Source organism: Mauremys reevesii, linkage group 8 (genome assembly GCF_016161935.1).
Source record: "Mauremys reevesii isolate NIE-2019 linkage group 8, ASM1616193v1, whole genome shotgun sequence".
Classification (NCBI taxonomy): Eukaryota; Metazoa; Chordata; order Testudines; family Geoemydidae; genus Mauremys; species Mauremys reevesii.
In genome coordinates this window covers 37,566,669-37,586,300 of record NC_052630.1, presented here as the reverse complement: position 1 = coordinate 37,586,300, position 19,632 = coordinate 37,566,669, and the positions used below count along the sequence as shown (strand labels likewise).

At 54.2% G+C, this 19,632-nt stretch overlaps 1 protein-coding gene across 2 annotated transcripts in view; it reads left to right on the top strand.

Annotated features, from left to right (window-relative positions):
- The window catches only part of DIAPH1 (diaphanous related formin 1), a 205,218-nt gene that overhangs the window by 150,716 nt on the left and 34,870 nt on the right, over nt 1–19,632 (top strand). For both annotated transcript variants that reach the window (XM_039483243.1, XM_039483244.1), the window contains 3 exons: nt 3,849–3,944; nt 4,744–4,838; nt 5,104–5,205. In XM_039483243.1, the coding sequence (XP_039339177.1) occupies nt 3,849–3,944; nt 4,744–4,838; nt 5,104–5,205 (293 nt within the window). The remainder of the gene's footprint in view (nt 1–3,848; nt 3,945–4,743; nt 4,839–5,103; nt 5,206–19,632) is intronic.

The following is a 19,632-nucleotide window of genomic DNA, read 5'->3' as shown; positions in this document are numbered from 1 at the left end:
CAACAGGGGTTATGGAGAATAGATTCTGTCAAACTAACTTGATATCTTTTTTTGTTGAGATTACAGTTTTAGTTGATAACGGTAATAGTATTGATGTCATATACTTAGACTTCTGTAAGGGGTTTAACTTAGTACTACATGAAATTTTGACTAAAAAAACTAGGATGATATTAAATTAACATGGCATATATTAAATGGATTAAAAACTGGCTAGCGGATAAGTCTCAAAATGTAATTATAAACGGAATTACAGTAACTCCTCACTTAACGTTGTAGTTATGTTCCAGAAAAATGCGACTTTAAGCGAAATGATGTTAAGCTAATCCAATTTCCCCATAAGAATTAATGTAAATGAGGAGTTAGGTTCCAGGGAAATTTTTTGCACCAGACAAAAGACATATATGTATGCACACACACATTATAAGTTTTAAACAAACAATTTAATACTGGTACACAGTGATGATGATTGTGAAGCTTGGTTGAGGTGGAAGAGTCAGAGGGAGGGATATTTCCCTTACTGATGAATGATGAACTAGCAATTGGCTGAGCCCTCAAGGGTTAACCCTCTCACTCTGCAAGGCAGCAGGAATGGAGGGAGATATGCACATTTCCCTTAAGTACACTGCCTTGTTAATTAGTTCAGCTTGCTGAGAGGGCAGCTGCTGCAAGCTCCCTCCATCCTGAGCCCTGCTCTGTGGAAGATGGGGGTAAGTGGGGTGCAGGGGAGAGGGGGACACCCTGACATTAGCCCCCCTCTTCCTTCCCTCCCCCCTGGCACAGCAAGCAGGAGTCTCGGGGAGCAGCTCCAAGGCAGAGGGCAGGAGCAGCACATGGCAAGGGGGGGAGAGACACAGCTGAACTGCAGGCAGCTGCTGCACAGGGAACTTAGGGGAGTGGGGAGCTGATAGGCGGCTGCTGGTCCACCCTGGTTCCAAGCCCCCACCAGCTAGCTGCAACTGGCTGCTCTTCCTGCAAGCAGTAGACAAAGCAGACGGCTGCCAAACGACCTTAGAAGGGAGCATTGCACAACTTTAAAAGAGCATGTTCCCTAACTGATCAGCAACGTAACAACGAAACGTTAACTGGGATGACTTTAAGTGAGGAATTACTGTATCATGAAGTGGGTGGGTTTCCAGGGGGGTCCAACAGGAATCCCTTTTTGGCTCTATACTATTTAACATTTTTATCAGTGACCTGGAAGAAAACATAAAATCATCACTGATAAAGTTTGCAGTTAACACAAAAATGGGAGGCATGGTAAATAATGAAGAGGACAGGTCACTGATATTGAGTGATCTAGATCACTTAGTGAACTGGACACAAGCAAACAATATGTATTTTAATATGGCTAAATGTATACATTTAGGAACAAAAAATGTACTTACAGGACAGGGGGCTCTATCCTGGGAAGCAGTGACTCTGAAAACATTTCGGGGAGTGGGGGTGATTAATCAACTGAACACATGCTCCCAATAGACGCTGTGGCCAAAAGAGCTAATGTGTCCTGGGATACATAAATGGGAATCTTGAATGAGTGTAGAAAGGTTATTTTACCTCTATATTTGCAACTTCAACTGCTGCTGAAATACTCTATCCAATTCTGGTGCCCACAGTTCAGGAAGGATTTTGATAAATTGGAAAAGGTTCAGAGAAGAGCCACAAGAATGGTTAAAGCAGGGGTAGGCAACCTATGGCACGTGTGCCGAAGGCGGCACGCGAGCTGATTTTCAGTGGCACTCACACTGCCCGGGTCCTGGCCACCAGTCCGGGGGGCTCTGCATTTTAATTTAATTTTAAATGAAGCTTCTTAAACATTTTAAAAACCTTATTTACTTTACATACAACAATAGTTTAGTTATATAGTATAGACGTATAGAAAGAGACCTTCTAAAAATGTTAAAATGTATTACTGGCACACGAAACCTTAAATCAGAGTGAATAAATGGAGACTCGGCACACCACTTCTGAAAGGTTGCCGACCCCTGGGTTAAAGGATTAGAAAACTTGCCTTGTAGTGATAGATTCAAAGTGCTCAATCTATTTAGCTTAATAAAGAAAGTGTTAAGGGGTGACTTGATTAGAAGTATATGCATGGGGAACAAATATTTAATAATGGGCTCTTCACTCTAGCAGAGAAAGGATAACATAATCCAGTGGGTGGAAGTTGAAACTAGACAAATTCAGACTGGAAATAAAGCGTAAATCTTTGACAGTGAGAGTAATTAACAATTTACGAAAGTGTGTAGTGGATTCTCCATCACTAACCATTTTAAAATCAATATTGGATATTTTTCTCAAAGTTCCGCTCTAGGAATTATTTTGGGACAGGTCTCTGGTCTGTCTTATACTGGAGGTCAAACTAGATGATCATGATGATCCCTTCTGGCTTTGGAATCTATGAGTATACTCAAGAGGACTTAGACATGCTGCAGTTTGAGGGCGTTAATAACCCTTTCCTTCGTTCCATCAGCTTGCCTCTATTGCTGCTAGTCTGGAATTAGTATATCCTCTGCCCCCATCCCATGGGAGATGATGGGATCAATGGGGGGTGCAGACTTTCCAAAATGGGATTACTTCAACCCATGATGTCACATGCAGCCAATGAAGGAGTGAGCTTTTAGGTGTCTGGGCAGCATGACATCTCAGTCTTCTCTCTTCTTGGGGAAGCTACTGCATATCTGAGAAGGTGAGGATGGCAGAGGGGGATGGGATCCTGGGGCCAGAGCCAAGCTCTTTATAGGGTGTTTTCAGACCTATGATCCCTAAGATGCAAATCCCTGGAGTGATAACTGGAAGATCCCCCAACCCACATGAGAAAAGCGCCTCTGTCAGGGTGTGAGACATTTTGCCAGTGCACCAGGGGGAAGATTCAATATGTAGGGCCCTACCAAATCCATGGCCATGAAAAACGCATCATGGTCCGGGAACTCTGGTCTTGTATGTGGTTTTACCCTATACTATACAGATTTCACAGGGGAGACCAGCATTTCTCAAATTGGGGGTCCTGACCCAAAAGGGAGTTGCACGGGGATCGCAAGGTTATTTTAGGAGGGGTCACAGTATTGCCACCCTTACTTCTGCGCTGCTGCCTTCAGAGCTGGGCAGCTGGAGAGTGGCAGCTGCTGACTGAGGCCCCAGCTCTGCAGGCAGCAACACAGAAGTAAGAGAGACAGTACCACACCTTTCATCCTTCTGCACTGCTGCTGGCGCTGCCTTCAGAGCTGAGCTCCCGGGCAGCAGCCGCTGCTCTCCAGCTGCCCACCTCTGAAGGCTGCGCCGCTGCCAGCAGCAGCGCAGAAGTAAGGGTAGCAGTTCCGCAACCCCCACTACACACAATAACCTTGCGACACCTCTTTCCCCCCCCCCACTCCTTTTTGGGTCAGGACCCCCACAATTACACCACCATGAAATTTCAGATTTAAATAGCTGAAATCATGAAATGTATAATTTTTTAAAATCCTATGTCCCTGAAATTGACCAAAATGGACCGTGAATTTGGTAGGGCCCTATCAATGTGGGCTTTGTCACCCATCCCTGAGGTCTCTGTGCTCGCCCAGTACATATTGCAGCAAATGTTCTATTGCTAGGATGTTTCTCTTCTGTCTGGGAGAGTCAAGGTTGCTTCTCTGTCCTTTAGCAGAAAGGTAAGGCTAGTGAGAGCAGCTGCCCTGATCTCTCCCTGTCCTCTGTAAATGTCTGTGGCCTGTGTAGTGGTTTGTGGAACATGGACTGGACAGAGCTCTGAGCAGCAGGCAGCTTTATTTGGCAGTGTGGAGAAGCGCTGTGCTTCCAAGATGTGGGTGAAAGCGCCTCTTGTCTCTACTCACTTTAATTTCCTGTGCACACAGCAAAGCAAGACCAGGAAGGCGGACAGGAGAAGAGTACACAAAAGAAAAAGGTCAAAGAGCTGAAAGTGTTGGATTCAAAATGTGCACAGAATCTCTGTGAGTATGTTGGAATTAGGGAGTTGCCGATGAGTCCAGGCAGGGCCGATGCAACCTATTAGGCAATCTAGGTGGTCACCTAGGGTGCTAGGATTTGGGGGGCGGCATTTTCTTCAGCGGCGACCATGGCAGCCGGATCTTCAGTCGCCGCCAGCATTTAGGCGGAGGGAGCTGGGGCAGGGGGGCGTGGGGAGGGCTGCCTGCGACAAGTGTGGGGAGGGGCAGCACGCAGGGGAACTCGCCGCCCCAGCTGACCCCTCCTCCGCCTCCTCCCCAAACACGCTGTGGCTGCTTCACGTCTTCCGCCTCCCAGGCTTGCGGCGCCTGAACTGATTGGCGCCGCACGCTGGGAGATGGGAGAAGTGAAGTAGCGACGGCATGCTTGGGGGGGAGGAGGTGGAGCAGGGGTCAGCTGGGGCGGGGAGCTGCCGCACGGCTCCCCGGGACGGGGGAGGGGAGCTGCTACGGGGGGGTGCCTCAGGGTGGAGTGGGGGTGAGGAGCTGCCGCGGGGTGGGTGCCTCAGGGCGGAGGGGGGGTGGGAAGCTGCCAGGCGGGGGAGCGTCTCAGGGCAGGGAGCTGCCGCAGGGCTCGGGGACAGGGGAGGGCGCAAGGTGGAAGTTTCGCCTAGGGCGTGAAACATCCTTGCACCGGCCCTGAGTACGGGGGTGTGCATAAGCTTCCTGACGGGGCTGAATGGAGAGAGCCGACTGAGGCATAAAGTGACTTTGTCTCTGTGTAGTTCTTGGCTGAACACTGTACCCATAGATTTATTTGTGCATCTTTTTGTTATCCTGGCAGCGATTTTCCTGGGCTCCTTCCGTATGCCTTACGAGGAGATCAAGAATGTAATCCTGGAGGTGAATGAGGCTGTGCTGACTGAGTCCATGGTGCAGGTGAGTGAGGATCAGGGAGTCAAACATCTTTCCCTGCAGTGGAGACCCTCTTGTGTTTGCTGGACTGAGGTCTGTTTGGAGAAATGAGCTGATGGGATATCAATCTTTCCTAAGAGCATTGCCTCCTTTCTTGGGTAGGAGGGCCCATGGCTTCCAGAGCTGCCTTCATTCCACATCATGTAGGAGTCCCCCACCTTCTCTTGCTCTTGCCAGGGGGCCTGATTCATATGACTGTGCTTCACTGACTCACATGTTTCTCCCTCAGAACCTGATTAAGCAGATGCCAGAGCCAGAGCAGCTGAAAATGCTGTCAGAGCTGAGAGACGAGTACAATGAGCTGGCTGAGTCTGAGCAGTTTGGTGTTGTGGTGAGTGCCCTGACCTTGGAGTCAGAGACAGGTTTGATAGGATACCATTGTGCAGCTGTTCATGTGCACAGTATGTGGAGTCTCCCCACCAGGCCTGCTGTGTGTGTGATGCTGTTGTCCCCTTCCCTTCCCAGATCTGATCCCCCACATCTCCCACTTATGTGTTTGCGGCATTGCCTCGGCATGTCCGCTGTCTGGGAGTTGTGCATTTTATCATGTGAGTCCTGAAACAGCTTTGGTGGGTTACACACATTGATCCTCAGACTCCTCTCTGTCTTCACAGTGGGTTACAGATGATAGTTTCTGAGTCACAGGGTGACAATGGCCTTTAAGAGGGAGTGGGGCCAGTGCACCTGGGACTCATCAGCTGCCTCCCAGTTAGGCTTAAAAGAGGGCACCTGGGCCCTGGAGGTAGGAGGGAGACTCAGAGCTGCTTGAGAGCACTAAGTGAGAGTCAGTCAAGAAAAGGGAAAGTAACAGCTACCTGCGAGTGAGGAGACTGGGGGAGGTCTCTGGGGAAGAGGGAGAAATAGGAAGCCAGTGGAGGGACTAGCCTGCTGAGCTTCCTGAGCCCAAGAGCCCTGGCCAGAGAGGGCTGGAGGCTGAGGGCAAGAGAGGGAGGTGTGCTGGCTAGCTGAAACCAGAGGGCCAGAGAGGGCTGAAAGCTGGCGACAAGGAATGGTGAGAGATGCTGGATCTGCACTGGAGAGCCTCAGTGTAGAGAGATGCTGGGGCTCTACTTGATGTACTATCTAAACTATGGCTGTGGAGCTTGCATTATGGTTTATGTGCAATTGCCTTTCTTTTGTAATAAATTAACCTTGCAAGGGTTGTTTGTAATCAGAAACAGTAAAGGGGAAACTGAGGCAGCTGCACCTGGTGTGGTGTGACTTGTCAAAGAGGGCACTCCAGGTGGGATCACCTCATGATACTGATACTCAGTAGTGTTTTTCTGGTGATAATTTTCCTTTCCCCAGCTTCTCACTTCAACTGTGATTAGTGTTAGCTGGTTTTTTGGGTTTTTTTTAATTCACATTAGTTTGCTGCTTTTTTTGTTTTAAATATCCTTTGGCATCACCACAGCCATCCAAAGATGGATTTAAATAATGAGCTCCATGTGCCAAAAAAGTTACCAACGGTACTTAGCCTGCCTGGGTAAAAAAAAACATTCTCTTTGGGGCTGCTTGGCTTGCGATCAGTTTACTCCATAGGTTCAAGAATAGGCTGGAAGTCACCCTAATGGAGGAAGTTTTGTCAGATAACCCAGGGTATGGGAGGAGCCTGCAGCTAAGTTTCTGACTAAAAACCTTCCTCAGATCAAAAGGGTATAAAGGAGATCCTCATATCTGTGTGTTATAGAGGATTCAATGCCCATGTCCTGGTATCTCTAGAAGACGGTGTATTTCAAACACGCGATTCTCCTAAGAGTTGTCAAGGAAGCTCTCCACTTCAAGGGCAGATGTATAGACCCCATTTCCTCTCTGTACAAGGAATTTAGGTTGGGGCATGTGTTGGCACTGTTCAGTGCCTTTGATGAAGGAGGGTTGGTGTAAGAGATTCCTTGACTCTGGGAAAGGCATGCGAAATTGGGCACTTGCTACAATGGGGCAGTTGGCTATGTTGCGCTCAGTCTTGTTTCTTATCAAGTTGGCCCAAGATTTGTTGTTGGCTGCATGGCAGCAGAGGAACTTCTGGTGACTCTTTGGGTCCAAACAGTCTTTTAATTCCTGATGTGCTGCCACCTTAGGGATTCTTTGGACCAACTCCAGTGTTTCAATGCACGCTCCTAGATTCTATTCCTTGAACTTTCTCCTTATCATTAAACTTCTGTCTCAGATTCAACATTTTGAGTATTACTTTCTTTCCCTTAGAGTTTGTGGCACAATTAGTCTGGCTTTAGGGGGAGAGATCCTCTTTAATATCCTCCTTCAGTACAGTAGTGATCTGAAATGATTTTGGGGTATATTCCCTATGGCCATTATGGGTATTATATGCTTTAATTCAAGTGAATTTATAAGCTTTAATGGGCCTTACACATACTCATGGACTCAGTGAACGGTGTCTAGCCATGGCCACCCTTCTAAAAGGACTGGAAATAAGAAAGCAGTATTGCCATACCACCTTCCCCCAAAATGTCCTAAGAGAGGAGCTGAAGTGTCTCATTTTCTAGAGAAATGTTGATTGTCTGTCTGTATCAGAGAGGTTCCACATACAGAGCTTGAAGAGGGATCTGTGACTGTCCTCTATGTCCAACCTTTCCTTGAGATTCCTAATGGTCTTGGCAGCCTATGGCAGATGTAAGAGAGGTAAATCATTCTTGTCTGTATCTCAGGATAAGGATTTCAGAGCTACATCAGATGAGAAGGAGGGCTCATTTCTCAGAGGCAAGTGATCAATTTACAAGTCATTGTAGTCTGTTATAATTTCCATCTGTGGAGAAAGATCCTTTCCAGAGGCTAGCAGGCAAGGCATAAAGGCCTCAATTCTTCAAGAAAGGCAGCACTTGATAAAGTGCTTGTTAAGAACAGTATATGATGCTTGAACACAGCTGCCTGCTCCATTGCCTCAGCAGTGATGCTGAGACAAGGGATTCATGGTTCCTTACATCAGGGCCCCCTTAGGAAGTTCAGATGAAGATTTTCAATTTGTCTTTTAAGTCACAATCTGACAGCATGATGGAGAAACTGAGGGAGGCCAAGATTGAGCTCCTGGATTTTCTCAGATTACCTATAGACAGATTATCTGCAACCATGGAGTTTGCTCCAGAATCCCCGCCTTGCTGCAGGAATGTGCTCTAGAATCTGACCTTTAATTTTTAAATAAAGTTTTTAGCCCTTATGGTAGCAGAGAAAATGTCAACAACGTGAACTCTGTAATGTAATGCAGTGTCATCGCCATATGTCTGCAGAGAACCTAGAACAATAGCTCTGAGATGGGTGACTATACAATTCCAGGGCTGCATAATTCCTTTTCCCTAGATGTCCTGGAGTTCACCATTGTGCTGCAGCCAGCTGCTCAGTGTCACAGTTGCAGGGTCAACTGTATCTTTTATCCTTCTCTTGGTTTTCCTTGGGGGCATCCATGTACGTTTTCAGGCTCCCAGCTGTCACCTCTTGGATGAAGATCTGCATCCGTGTCCCTCCAGACTGGTTTTAGGCTTCCAGTCCCGCTGCACCTCACTGTTATTTCCCCAGCAGGTATGACTAGTGCCAATACCTGTGGCTAACTATTTCTAGATTTGTTTGATGCTGCCTCAGCACAGGCGAATGGACTTAATGAGTTCTTCTTCGAGTGCTTGCTCATATCGATTCCAATTAGGTGTACGTGCGCCACGTGCACGTTCGTCGGAAGATTTTTACCCTAGCAACACTCGGTGGGTCGGCTGGGTCGCCCCGTAGAGTGGCGCCGCCATGGCGCCAAATATATACCCCCTGCCGACCCAATGGCCCTTCAGTTCCTTCTTACCGCCTGTGTCGGTCGTTGGAACAGTGGAGCGCAGCTTAGCTGATCTCCACTTCCCTAGCTACTCGTAGTTCTCTCGTTATTTCTTGTGTATATAGTTGAAATTTCTATAGTTGTAGTTAGTTTTATTTGTTCTATAACATAGTTAGTGTATATAGTTAAGAGGGGTTCGGGGATTAGCCCCGCACCCGGTGCCAGGGCCCATGCCCGGTTCACCAGGTTTTAAACCGTGCTCGGCCTGTCACAAGCCGATGCCAACAGGAGATCCCCACGACTCCTGTCTTAAGTGCTTCAGGGAATCCCACCTCGCCGATAAGTGCCAGATCTGCAAGGCCTTTAAGCCAAGGATGAAAAAGGAGCGGGACTTTTGTCTCAAACAGCTCCTGATGGAGGCAGCCCTTACTCCTCTGCCCTCGGCACCAAGCGCTGGACAGTCCGCAGGCAGAAGCGCTTCTTCGGCACCGGATCACACCGGTACTGCTTAGGCCTCTCGGCACCGACCGTCGCCAGCACCAATGTCTGTTCGGCACCATTCCCTCTCCCCGCGGGTGAAGAGGCATAAGACTCCTGCTCCTTCCGTGCCACCTGCACCGCAGCCAGAGCACCCGACGAAGTCGGACCGCCCGGCACCGACACCTGCCGTGGCACCGACAACGTCGGTACCGTCGAGTCCGGTGCCTGAAAGCTCCCCAGCGCGAGCTGTGGTTGAGCTCACTATTCCCTCCACGCCGGAGACATTTTCCACGGCAACGGAGCTGATTGCGATGACAGAGTCTGCGCTGCCTCATCCCCCGGCACCGCCGGTGCGGGTCATACAATCTATAGGCAAGCCTGCCCTGATGAGACCACCCTCTGTCGGCACCGCAGAGCAGCACCGTTCATGATCGCAGTCCCACCGGCGTTCTCGGTCCTGACGCCGCTCGCAGTCCTGGCACCGCTCCCCTTCTCGGTACCGGTCGCACTCGCGGCACCGATCAGCGTCCCGTTTGCGGGCCCGGTACACTCGGCACCGCTCCAGCTCCCGGCACCGCTCCAGGCACCATGACTCTCGCAGCCGCTCCAGACGTCGAGCTTCGAGATCCCGGTCGACCTCCCGGCACCGCTCCGGTTGCAGGTCCCGATCTCGTTCCCGGTACCGGTATGGCTCCCGGTACCGATCCCCGGTGCCGCGCAGAGCAAGATCCATCAGAGAAGGAGACTCTTCCCAGGGCTTTTCAGCCCCTCCTTGGCCATCTCGACACACATCGGTGTCGTCTCATGCGGACAGTATCTATGCACAGGACCGTGACTCCGATGTGCTCACCAGAGTCTTCCAGGAGACCCAGGCCCAAGATCAAGGCCCCCATCAGTGGTCATTCTGGACGCCTTGGGCGTATCACCAGGCCCAAGGTGTACCTCCAGTCCCATCTCGCTCTATTCCATCAGAGCACGGGGTGCCAGAGGCAACTGTCAGCCGCCCCCCTCCTACCAGTACGGAGGAAGGTCCCGTTCAGCCACCAGACCCCAGATCCCACTGGAGCAGGAGGTCGTCCAAGAGCAAGAGTCCACGCAGGACCCACTTGTCCCTGGCCTTTCCTCTTCCTCTTCTCCAGATGAGGCGGTGGCGGGGACATCCTCCTCGGGCCCTCCTCCAATTGACCTGTGGGCCCATCAGGACCTCCTGAGACATGTGGCACTCCATATGAATCTCCAGGTAGAGGAGGTCCCGGAGATAGAGGACCCGGTGGTGGATATTCTGTCGGTTGATGCCCCCACAAGAGTGGCCTTACCATTTATCCGTATGATCCAGGCCAATGCTGATACCATCTGGCAGACTCCAGCCTCTATTCCGCCCGCTGCCAGGGGAGTTGAGCGCAAGTACAAGGTGCCCTCTAAGGGGTACGAGTACCTGTACGTGCATCCTCCTCCCTGCTCCCTCGTCGTACAGTCTGTCAATGAGAGGGAACGCCATGGCCAGCAAGCTCCGGCTCCAAAATCGAAGGAGGCTAGGCGCATGGACTTACTGGGCCGTAAGGTATACTCGGCAGGGGCTCTCCAACTCCGGGTGGCGAACCAGCAAGCCCTGCGTAGCCGCTACAACTATAACACCTGGGCGGCGGTGGGCAAGTTCACGGAGTTAGTCCCTCAAGACTTCCGTCAAGAGTTTGCTGCCCTCTTGGAGGAGGGGAAGAAAGTGGCAAGAACTTCCCTCCAGGCCTCGCTGGATGCAGCCGACTCCGCAGCCAGGACTCTGGCCTCGGGAGTTGCCATGAGACGTATTTCATGGCTTCAGGTGTCAGGCCTCCCGCTGGTACTACAGCACACCATACAGGACTTGCCCTTCAACAGTCGAGGCCTGTTTTCTGAAAAGACTGACCCTAGGCTGCAAAGCCTAAAGGACAACAGGGTCATTGTGCGCTCTCTCGGCATGCACACGCCGGTGACGCAGCGCAGGCCTTTCCCTCCCCAGCCTCACCGCCCGTACCCTCCGCCTAGACAAAGACTGGACTTTGGCAGAAGTTGTGGCCAAGGCGGTCGTAGGCGACAGTCAGGACCTCAAGGGGGCCAAAATCAGGGTCCCTCCAAACCACCAGCGGAGCCAAAGCCAAACTTCTGAAGGCACGCCCGAGGACAGCGTACCAGTTATTTCCCAGGATCCTTTCCCCCCCCTTTTACAATGGCCTCTCCTTTTTCCTCCCTGCATGGTCCCAACTAACCTCGGATCATTGGATCCTACGCACGGTGGAACTGGGGTACCACCTCCAGTTTGTTCCCCCCCACCACCCTCCCTCCTCGTCCCTCTTCAGGGACCCCTCGCACGAGCAATTCCTCTTGCAAGAGGTACGGACGCTCCTTGCCATGGGAACTAAAGAGGAGGTACCAAAGGACGAACGGGGCAAGGGATTCTACTCCCGCTATTTCCTAATCCCCAAGGCAAAGGGAGGTCTCAGACCTATCCTAGACCTGCGAGAACTCAACAAGTTCATGATAAAGTTGAAGTTCCGCATGGTATCCCTGGGGACCATCATCCCATCCTTGGATCCCGGAGACTTTTATGCCGCCCTCGATATGAAGGACACGTATTTTCACATCGCCATTTATCCTCCACACAGACGGTACCTCCGGTTTGTGGCCAACCGTCAACATTTCCAGTTTACAGTCTTTCCGTTTGGCCTTTCTACAGCCCCAAGAGTATTCACAAAATGCATGGCTGTAGTCGCCGCCTCCCTCCGCCGCCGTCGGATACACGTTTTTCCGATTGGCTCATTCGAGGGAACTTCGAGACACAGGTCACCCATCATGTGGGCATCATCAAAGACCTATTCATGCGTCTAGGCCTGATGATCAATATAGAGAAATCCACTCTGATTCCCACACAGAGAATAGACTTCATTGGGGCCATCCTGGACTCCAATCTCGCCAGAGCCTGCTTACCACAGCTCGGTTTCACGCGATGGTAACAATTATACAAGGCCTGCAGAACTTCCCAACAACTTCGGCTCGCACTTGTCTCGGTCTCCTGGGTCACATGGCTGCCTGCACGTTCGTGACCAAACACGCCAGGCTGTGCCTCCGTCCCCTCCAATCTTGGCTCATCTCAGTATACCACCCGGACAGAGACAGCATAGACATGATCGTCACGATCCCCCCCGAGCATCCTAGGCTCCCTCGACTGGTGGTTGACGCCGTCCCTGGTGTGTGCAGGGATGCCGTTCCATCCGCCTCAGCCTTCTACGTCCCTGATGACGGACGCGTCATCTCTCAGCTGGGGTGCTCACCTCGGTCATCTTCGCACGCAAGGCCTTTGGTCAGCTCAGGAGCTGGCCTTGCACATCAATGTCCAAGAGCTGAGAGCAGTCCGCCTTGCGTGCCAGGCGTTCCAACAGCATTTACAAGGCCGTTGTGTCTCAGTGTTCACAGACAACACAACGGCCAGGTATTACATAAACAAACAGGGAGGGGCACGGTCCTCCCCCATTTGTCAGGAAGCCATCCTGCTCTGGGACTTCTGCATAGCCCACTCGATAGACCTGGTAGCGTCCTTTCTCCCAGGAGTTCAGAACACTCTGGCGGATCGCCTCAGCAGATACTTCCTGTCTCACGAGTGGTCAGTTCGTCCGGATGTTATCCATTCTGTTTTCCGGAAGTGGGGCTTTCCCTGCATAGACCTCTTCGCTTCCTGCGAGAACAGGAAATGCCAGACATTCTGCTCCTTCCAAGGCCTCTCCCCGGGCTCAATCTCGGACGCTTTCTGATGCCGTGGACGATCCAACTGCCTTTCCACCCTTCCCGCTGGTTCACAGGGTCCTACTAAAGCTCCGCAGGGACAGAGCCTACTTGATCATGATCGCTCCAGCGTGGCCCAGGCAGCACTGGTACACCATGTTGCTCGACCTGTCGATAGCCAACCCAATTCCTCTTCGAGTGATTGCTCCTATGCATTCCAGTCAGGTGTGCGCGCCGCGCGTGCACGGCTCTTCGGAACATTTTTACCCTAGCAACTCCGGCAGGCCGGCTGGTGCCCCCTGGAGTGGCGCCGCTATGGCGCCTGTTATATACCCCAGCCGGCCCGTCCGCTCCCCAGTTCCTTCTTACCGCCCGTTGGAACTGTGGAGTGCTCTCTGTCCTCCACAACCCTAGCTCTCGCTACTTTTTCTGTACATAGTTTTTTCATTACTTAGTGTAGATAGTTTGTTCAGTTAGATAGTTTTAGGATAAGGATAAGGGGGGTTTTCCCCCCCTTTTCCTCTACCGGTGCGGGCTCATGCCCAAGGCACCGGGCTTTAAGCCCTGTGCATCTTGCCAGCGGCATATGCCGGTCGGGGATCCGCACGACTCCTGTCTCCGTTGCCTCGGGGAGAGTCACAGGACAGATAAGTGCCCTATCTGTTCGGCATTTAAGCCCCGGACGCGTAAGGAGCGGGACATTCGCCTGAAGCAGCTCCTGATGGAGGCATCGCTCCAGCCCCCGGCACCGAGGGCTTCATCGGCGCGTAGCGCACCGGCGGCCCCGAGCCGCTCCGGCACCGAGGCTCCTCGACATCAGCCAGCAGCACCGGCGACCCGGCACCGCTCCCTCTCGCCTTCCAGGAAGCGTAAGCCGGTGAAGGCAGCTGCAAAGACCCACGCTCAGGGTCAAGAAGCCCAGCCAATACCACCACCTACGGTACCGGCTGTGACCGTGCACAGGACGTGCACTGTGCCGTTGCCTCCGGCGCCGCAAGGGCCGTCGAGTCCGGCACCGCCATGCTCCCCGGCGCCGACCGTGGTTGAGCTGCAGCTGCCATCCACGCCTGAGACTTTCTCAACGGCGCGGGAGCTCATAGAGCTCACAGAGGCACCGAGCCTCCGGCCCCCGGCACCACCGGTGCGGGCTGTTGTATCGGCGGGAAAGCTGGCGATGATGACTCGGCCCCCTTCTCCGGACGGACGGCACAGACAGCGCTCCCGGTCCCGGTCTCGTTCCCGGTCCCGACGAAGGTCACCGTCCCGCCGCTCAAGATCCCGGCACCGCTCACCATCGCGGTACCGGTCGCCGTCTCGACACCGGTCACAGTCCCGGTACCGTTCAACATCGTGGTACCGGTCGCACTCCCGGCGTCACTTCAGGTCCCGATCGCCTTCGCGTCGGCACCGACGGAGGTCCGCTTCCCGGTACCGTGCCCGGCACCGTGACTCTCGCAGCGGCTCCCGGCACCGCCAGTCCAGATCCCGGTCGAGCTCCCGGCACCAGTTGAGCTCCCTGCACCGCGGCGGACGTTGGTCTCGGTCACCATCCCAGTACCGTGATGACCGGCACCGATCCTCGGCACAGTCCGGGGACAGGCTGCCACTTTCGACGGCACAGTCCATCAGCGCCTCTGCACCCCCTTGGCCATCTCACCCCGCGTCGGTCGCGTCCGGGGCAGGCAGCAACGGGCACCTCCCGCCTGCTCCACATGGTCAACCTCAGGGTGCACAGCAGTGGGGCTTCTGGGTCCCCTAGGCCCATTACGAGACTCAGGGAGTGCCTGTCCCCCCCAAGGGCCCCTGCCTCCGAGCGCAGGGTACCAGAGGCCACCTTAAGTAGACCGCCCCCTTCGCCACCGGGTTCGGTTTCGATACCGCCTGACCCCCAGAGGCATCCTCAGCCCGAGCCAGCCGACCAACCGTTAGAAGATCCATCTACGGAGGCTGTAGTCCAGGGCTTATCCTCGTCGTCGTCTCCAGACGAGGCGGTGGCCGGAGCATCTGCCACAGATCCGCCACCAATAGACTTGAGGGCCCACCAAGACCTGCTTCGCCGCGTGGCAAAGGCCATCGATCTCCCCGTGGCGGAGGTCCAGGAGGACGAGGACCCAGTGACGAACGTCATTGGAGCGGAGGCTCCAGTACGGGTGGCCTTACCGTTCATCCGTACGATCCAAAAGAACGCCACGACAATCTGGCAGTCACCGGCGTCCGCCCCTCCTACTGCCCGCGGGGTCGAGCGAAAGTACTCCGTCCCCCCCACGGGATATGAGTATTTGTATACTCACCCGGCCCCAGACTCTTGGTCGTACAGTCGGTCAACGACAGGGAGAGGCATGGTCAGCCTGCCCCAGCGCCGAAGTCTAAGGAGGCGAGGCGGATGGATCTGTTGGGCCGCAAGGTCTACTCTGCTGGCGGTCTGCAACTTCGGATCGCCAATCAGATGGCTCGCCTCGCCAGGTACGCCTATGACATCATGGTGTCCCTGGCGAAGTTTACAGAACTGCTCCCAACAGCCTCCCGCCAGGAGTTCTCGGCGCTGTTGGACGAAGGGAAGAAATCTTCCAGGTCCTCCATCCAGGCCGCTCTTGACTCCGCGGACTCGGGAGCAAGGACCCTGGCCTCAGGAGTGACTATGAGGCGCATCTCCTGGCTGCAGTCCTCCACCCTACCACCGGAGGTGCAGTACACGCTGCAGGACCTGCCTTTTGATACTCAGGGCCTGTTCTCGGAAAAAACTGATTCCCGAATCCAGACCCTGCAGGACGGTCGCATAGCCATCCGCACTCTCGGGATGCATACACCGGCGACACAGCGCAGGTCCTTCAGGCAGCAACCCTCCCGGCCTTTCACCCAGCCACGGTACCATCCCTACAACACCAGGCGGCCTGGCATAAATCGCCGTCGACCATCCGGCAACAGGCGCAACCAGGCCCAGGCCCCTTCTAAGGCCCCTCAAGGGTCCAAACAGGCCTTTTGATGGGACGCCCGAGGACGGCCGATCACTCTCCCTACAGGATCCAACCCTTTTGTTTTACAACCGCCTTTCCCATTTCTTTTCGGCGTGGTCCCAAATAACAATGGACAACTGGGTGCTTCAAACAGTCCAGTCGGGATACCGCCTTCAGTTTGTTCCCCCCCCCCTTCCCACCCACCCTCCCTGTCCCTCTTCAGGGACCCCTCTCACGAGCAACTCCTCTTACAAGAGGTCCAGACTCTGTTGAGCGTGGGTGCCATAGAGGCAGTGCCTCAAGACAGGCGGGGCAGGGGATTCTATTCCCGTTATTTTCTCATCCCCAAAGCGAAAGGAGGGCTACGTCCTATCCTGGACCTTCGAGAGCTGAACAAATATCTGCTCAAGCCCAAGTTTCGCATGGTCACCCTGGGGACCATCATTCCCTCTCTGGATCCGGGAGACTGGTTTGCCGCCCTCGACATGAAGGACGCGTACTTCCATGTCGCGATCTGCCCTCCCCATCGACGCTACCTACGTTTCGTGGTGAACAACGCACACTACCAGTTCGCAGTGTTGCCATTCGGCCTATCCACCGCACCGAGGGTGTTTACCAAGTGCATGGCAGTGGTTGCCGCAGCCCTCTGCCGTCGTCAGATACACGTCTACCTGTATCTCGACGACTGGCTGGTTCGCGGAACGTCTCAGCGGCTGGTAATGGACCAGATGACAGAAATCCTGTCTCTATTTCAACGGCTCGGTCTTCTCATCAATGCCGAGAAGTCCTCCTTAATTCCGTCGCAGCGGGTGGAGTTCATTGGAGCGGTTCTCGACTCCAAGTTGGCCAGGGCCTGCCTACCGCGCTCTCGGCACCAGACACTGGTCTCTGTCATTCGAGACCTCGTCACCTTTCCTACCACGACGGTGCGATCCTGCCTCCGCCTCCTGGGCCACATGGCATCCTGTACGTAGGTCACCGCGTACGCGCGGCTCCACCTTCGCCCGTTCCAGTCCTGGCTAGCGTCGGTGTACCGCCCGCATCGAGACCCGGTCGACATGGTGGTCACGGTCAACAAGCCAACCCTCGAGTCCCTCAGCTGGTGGCTAGACCCAGACGTCGTGTGTGCGGGAGTCCCGTTCCACCCTCCTCGCCCATCCACCACTCTGACCACGGATGCCTCAGCGCTCGGCTGGGGGGCTCACCTGGGCGACCTTCACACCCAAGGTCTTTGGTCACCTCAAGAGCTCGCTCTGCACATCAACATCCGCGAGCTGCGAGCGATCCGTTTGGCGTGTCACACCTTCCGCACCCGCCTGCAGGGCCGCTGCGTGACAGTGTTCACGGACAACACGACAGCGATGTTCTACGTGAACGAGCAGGGCGGAGACCGCTCCTCCCTCCTCTGCAAGGAAGCGCTGCTCCTGTGGGACTTCTGCGTGACCCACTCAATTCACCTGGAAGCGTCCTTTCTTCCGGGAGTGCAGAACACGCTGGCCGACCATCTCAGCAGGTCGTTCCTCTCCCACGAGTGGTCCCTCCGTCCAGAGTCCAGATGTCGTGCACACAGTCTTCCGGAGGTGGGGGTTTCCCCAAATAGACCTATTTGCCTCCAAGGAGAACAGGAAGTGCCACCTGTTTTGCTCGTTCCGGGGTCACTCGCCAGGCTCCCTGTCGGACGCCTTCCTTTACTCCTGGAAGGATCACCTCCTCTATGCCTTCCCTCCGTTCCCGCTCGTACACCGAGTGCTACAGAAGCTTCGGAGGGACAGAGCCCACGTCATACTCGTCGCTCTGGCCTGGCCGAGGCAGCACTGGTACACCCTGCTGCTCGAGCTCTCCGTTCGGGATCCCATCCCCCTTCCGTTGTGGCCGGACCTCATCACGCAGGACTTCAGCAGACTCCACCATCCAAACCTGCAGTCCCTCCATCTTACAGCTTGGTACCTGCGTGGTTGACCCACACGGAGAGGGACTGTTCGGCGGCGGTACAGCAAGTCCTGCTAGAGAGTAGAAAGCCTTCCACTCGCTCCACCTACCTTGCGAAATGGAAGCAGTTCGCACTCTGGTGTGACCAACGAGGCCTCAATCCCTTCGTAGTCCCTGTCCCTACCATCCTGGACTACCTCTGGTACCTTAAGGAGCAAGGTCTGGCGGTCGCCTCCTTGAGGGTACACCTGGCAGCAGTGTCCGCCTTTCGTCCACCTACGGGAGGTCGGTCCGTCTTCTCCAACCAGATGGTTTCCCGCTTCCTTAAAGGCCTGGACCACTTGTACCCGCCCGTGCGGCGTCCTGCCCCGACCTGGGATTTGAACCTCGTTCTGGCCAAGCTTATGGGACCGCCCTTCGAACCTCTAGCCATGTGCTCTCTGCTCTACCTCTCCTGGAAGACAGCCTTCCTCGTCGCAATTACATCAGCGAGATGAGTTTCTGAGCTCCGTGCTCTAACAGCTGGTCCACCATACACCGTCTTCCACGGAGACAAGGTGCAGCTTCGACCACACCCGGCCTTCCTCCCTAAGGTGGTGTTGGCCTTCCACCTCAACCAGGAGATCTTCCTCCCGGTCTTCTTCCCGAAGCCGCATGCCTCACCTCATGAGCAACAGCTTCACACCCTGGACGTCCGCAGGGCACTTGCCTTTTACATCGAGCGGACGAAGCCCTTCCGACGTTCGACCCAGCTGTTTATAGCAGTCGCCGACCGCATGAAGGGCGAGCCGGTCTCCTCGCAACGAATTTCCTCATGGGTTATGGCATGTATTCGGACGTGCTACGAGCTTGCTCGCGTGCCACCATGCCGCCTCACTGCTCACTCGACGAGAGCGCACGCCTCGTCGGCCGCCTTCCTGGCCCATGTCCCCATCCAGGACATCTGTAGAGTGGCTAGCTGGTCTTCTGTCCACACCTTCGCCTCCCACTACGCGTTGGTGCAGCAATCAAGAGACGATGCAGCCTTCGGCTCCGCAGTATTGCACTCCGCGACGTCTCACTCCTACCCCACTGCCTAGGTAAGGCTTGGGAATCACCTGACTGGAATGCATAGGAGCAATCACTCGAAGAAGAAGAAGAAGAAGAGACGGTTACTCACCGTAGTAACTGTTGTTCTTCGAGATGTGTTGCTCCTATCCATTCCAGACCCGTCCTCCTTCCCCACTATTGGAGTAGCCGGCAAGAAGGAACTGAGGAGCGGACGGGCCGGCTGGGGTATATAACAGCCGGCCCGCCGGAGTTGCTAGGGTAAAAATGTTCCGAAGAGCCGTGCACGCACGGCGCGCACACCTGACTGGAATGGATAGGAGCAACACATCTCGAAGAACAACAGTTACTACGGTGAGTAACCGTCTCTTCCCCTGCCTCTTCGCCCAGACCTCAAAACTCAGGACCACGGCAGACTTCACCACCCAGACCTGCCGTCCCTTCACCTCACAGCATTGCTGCTGCGTGGTTAAGCCAGTCCGAGTTGCGTTGCTCTGCCTCGGCACAACAAGTATTCCTGGGTAGTAGGAAACCTTCCACTTGATTAACATATCTGGCCAAGTGGAAGCGTTTCTCTTGCTGGTGCGAAAAGCATAGTGTTACTCCCACCGAGGTCTCGATCCCTACCATCTTAGACTCCCTCTGGTCTCTCAAACAGCAGGGCCTAGCGGTATCTTCATTGAGGGTGCACTTGGCGGCCATCTCTACCTTCTACGCAGGGGAGAGTGGCCACTCCGTGTTCTCGCACCCTATAGTTTCTAGGTTCCTCAAGGGCTTGGAGCGCTTATACCCCCAAGTACGCCGCCCCGCCCCAACCTGGGACTTCAAC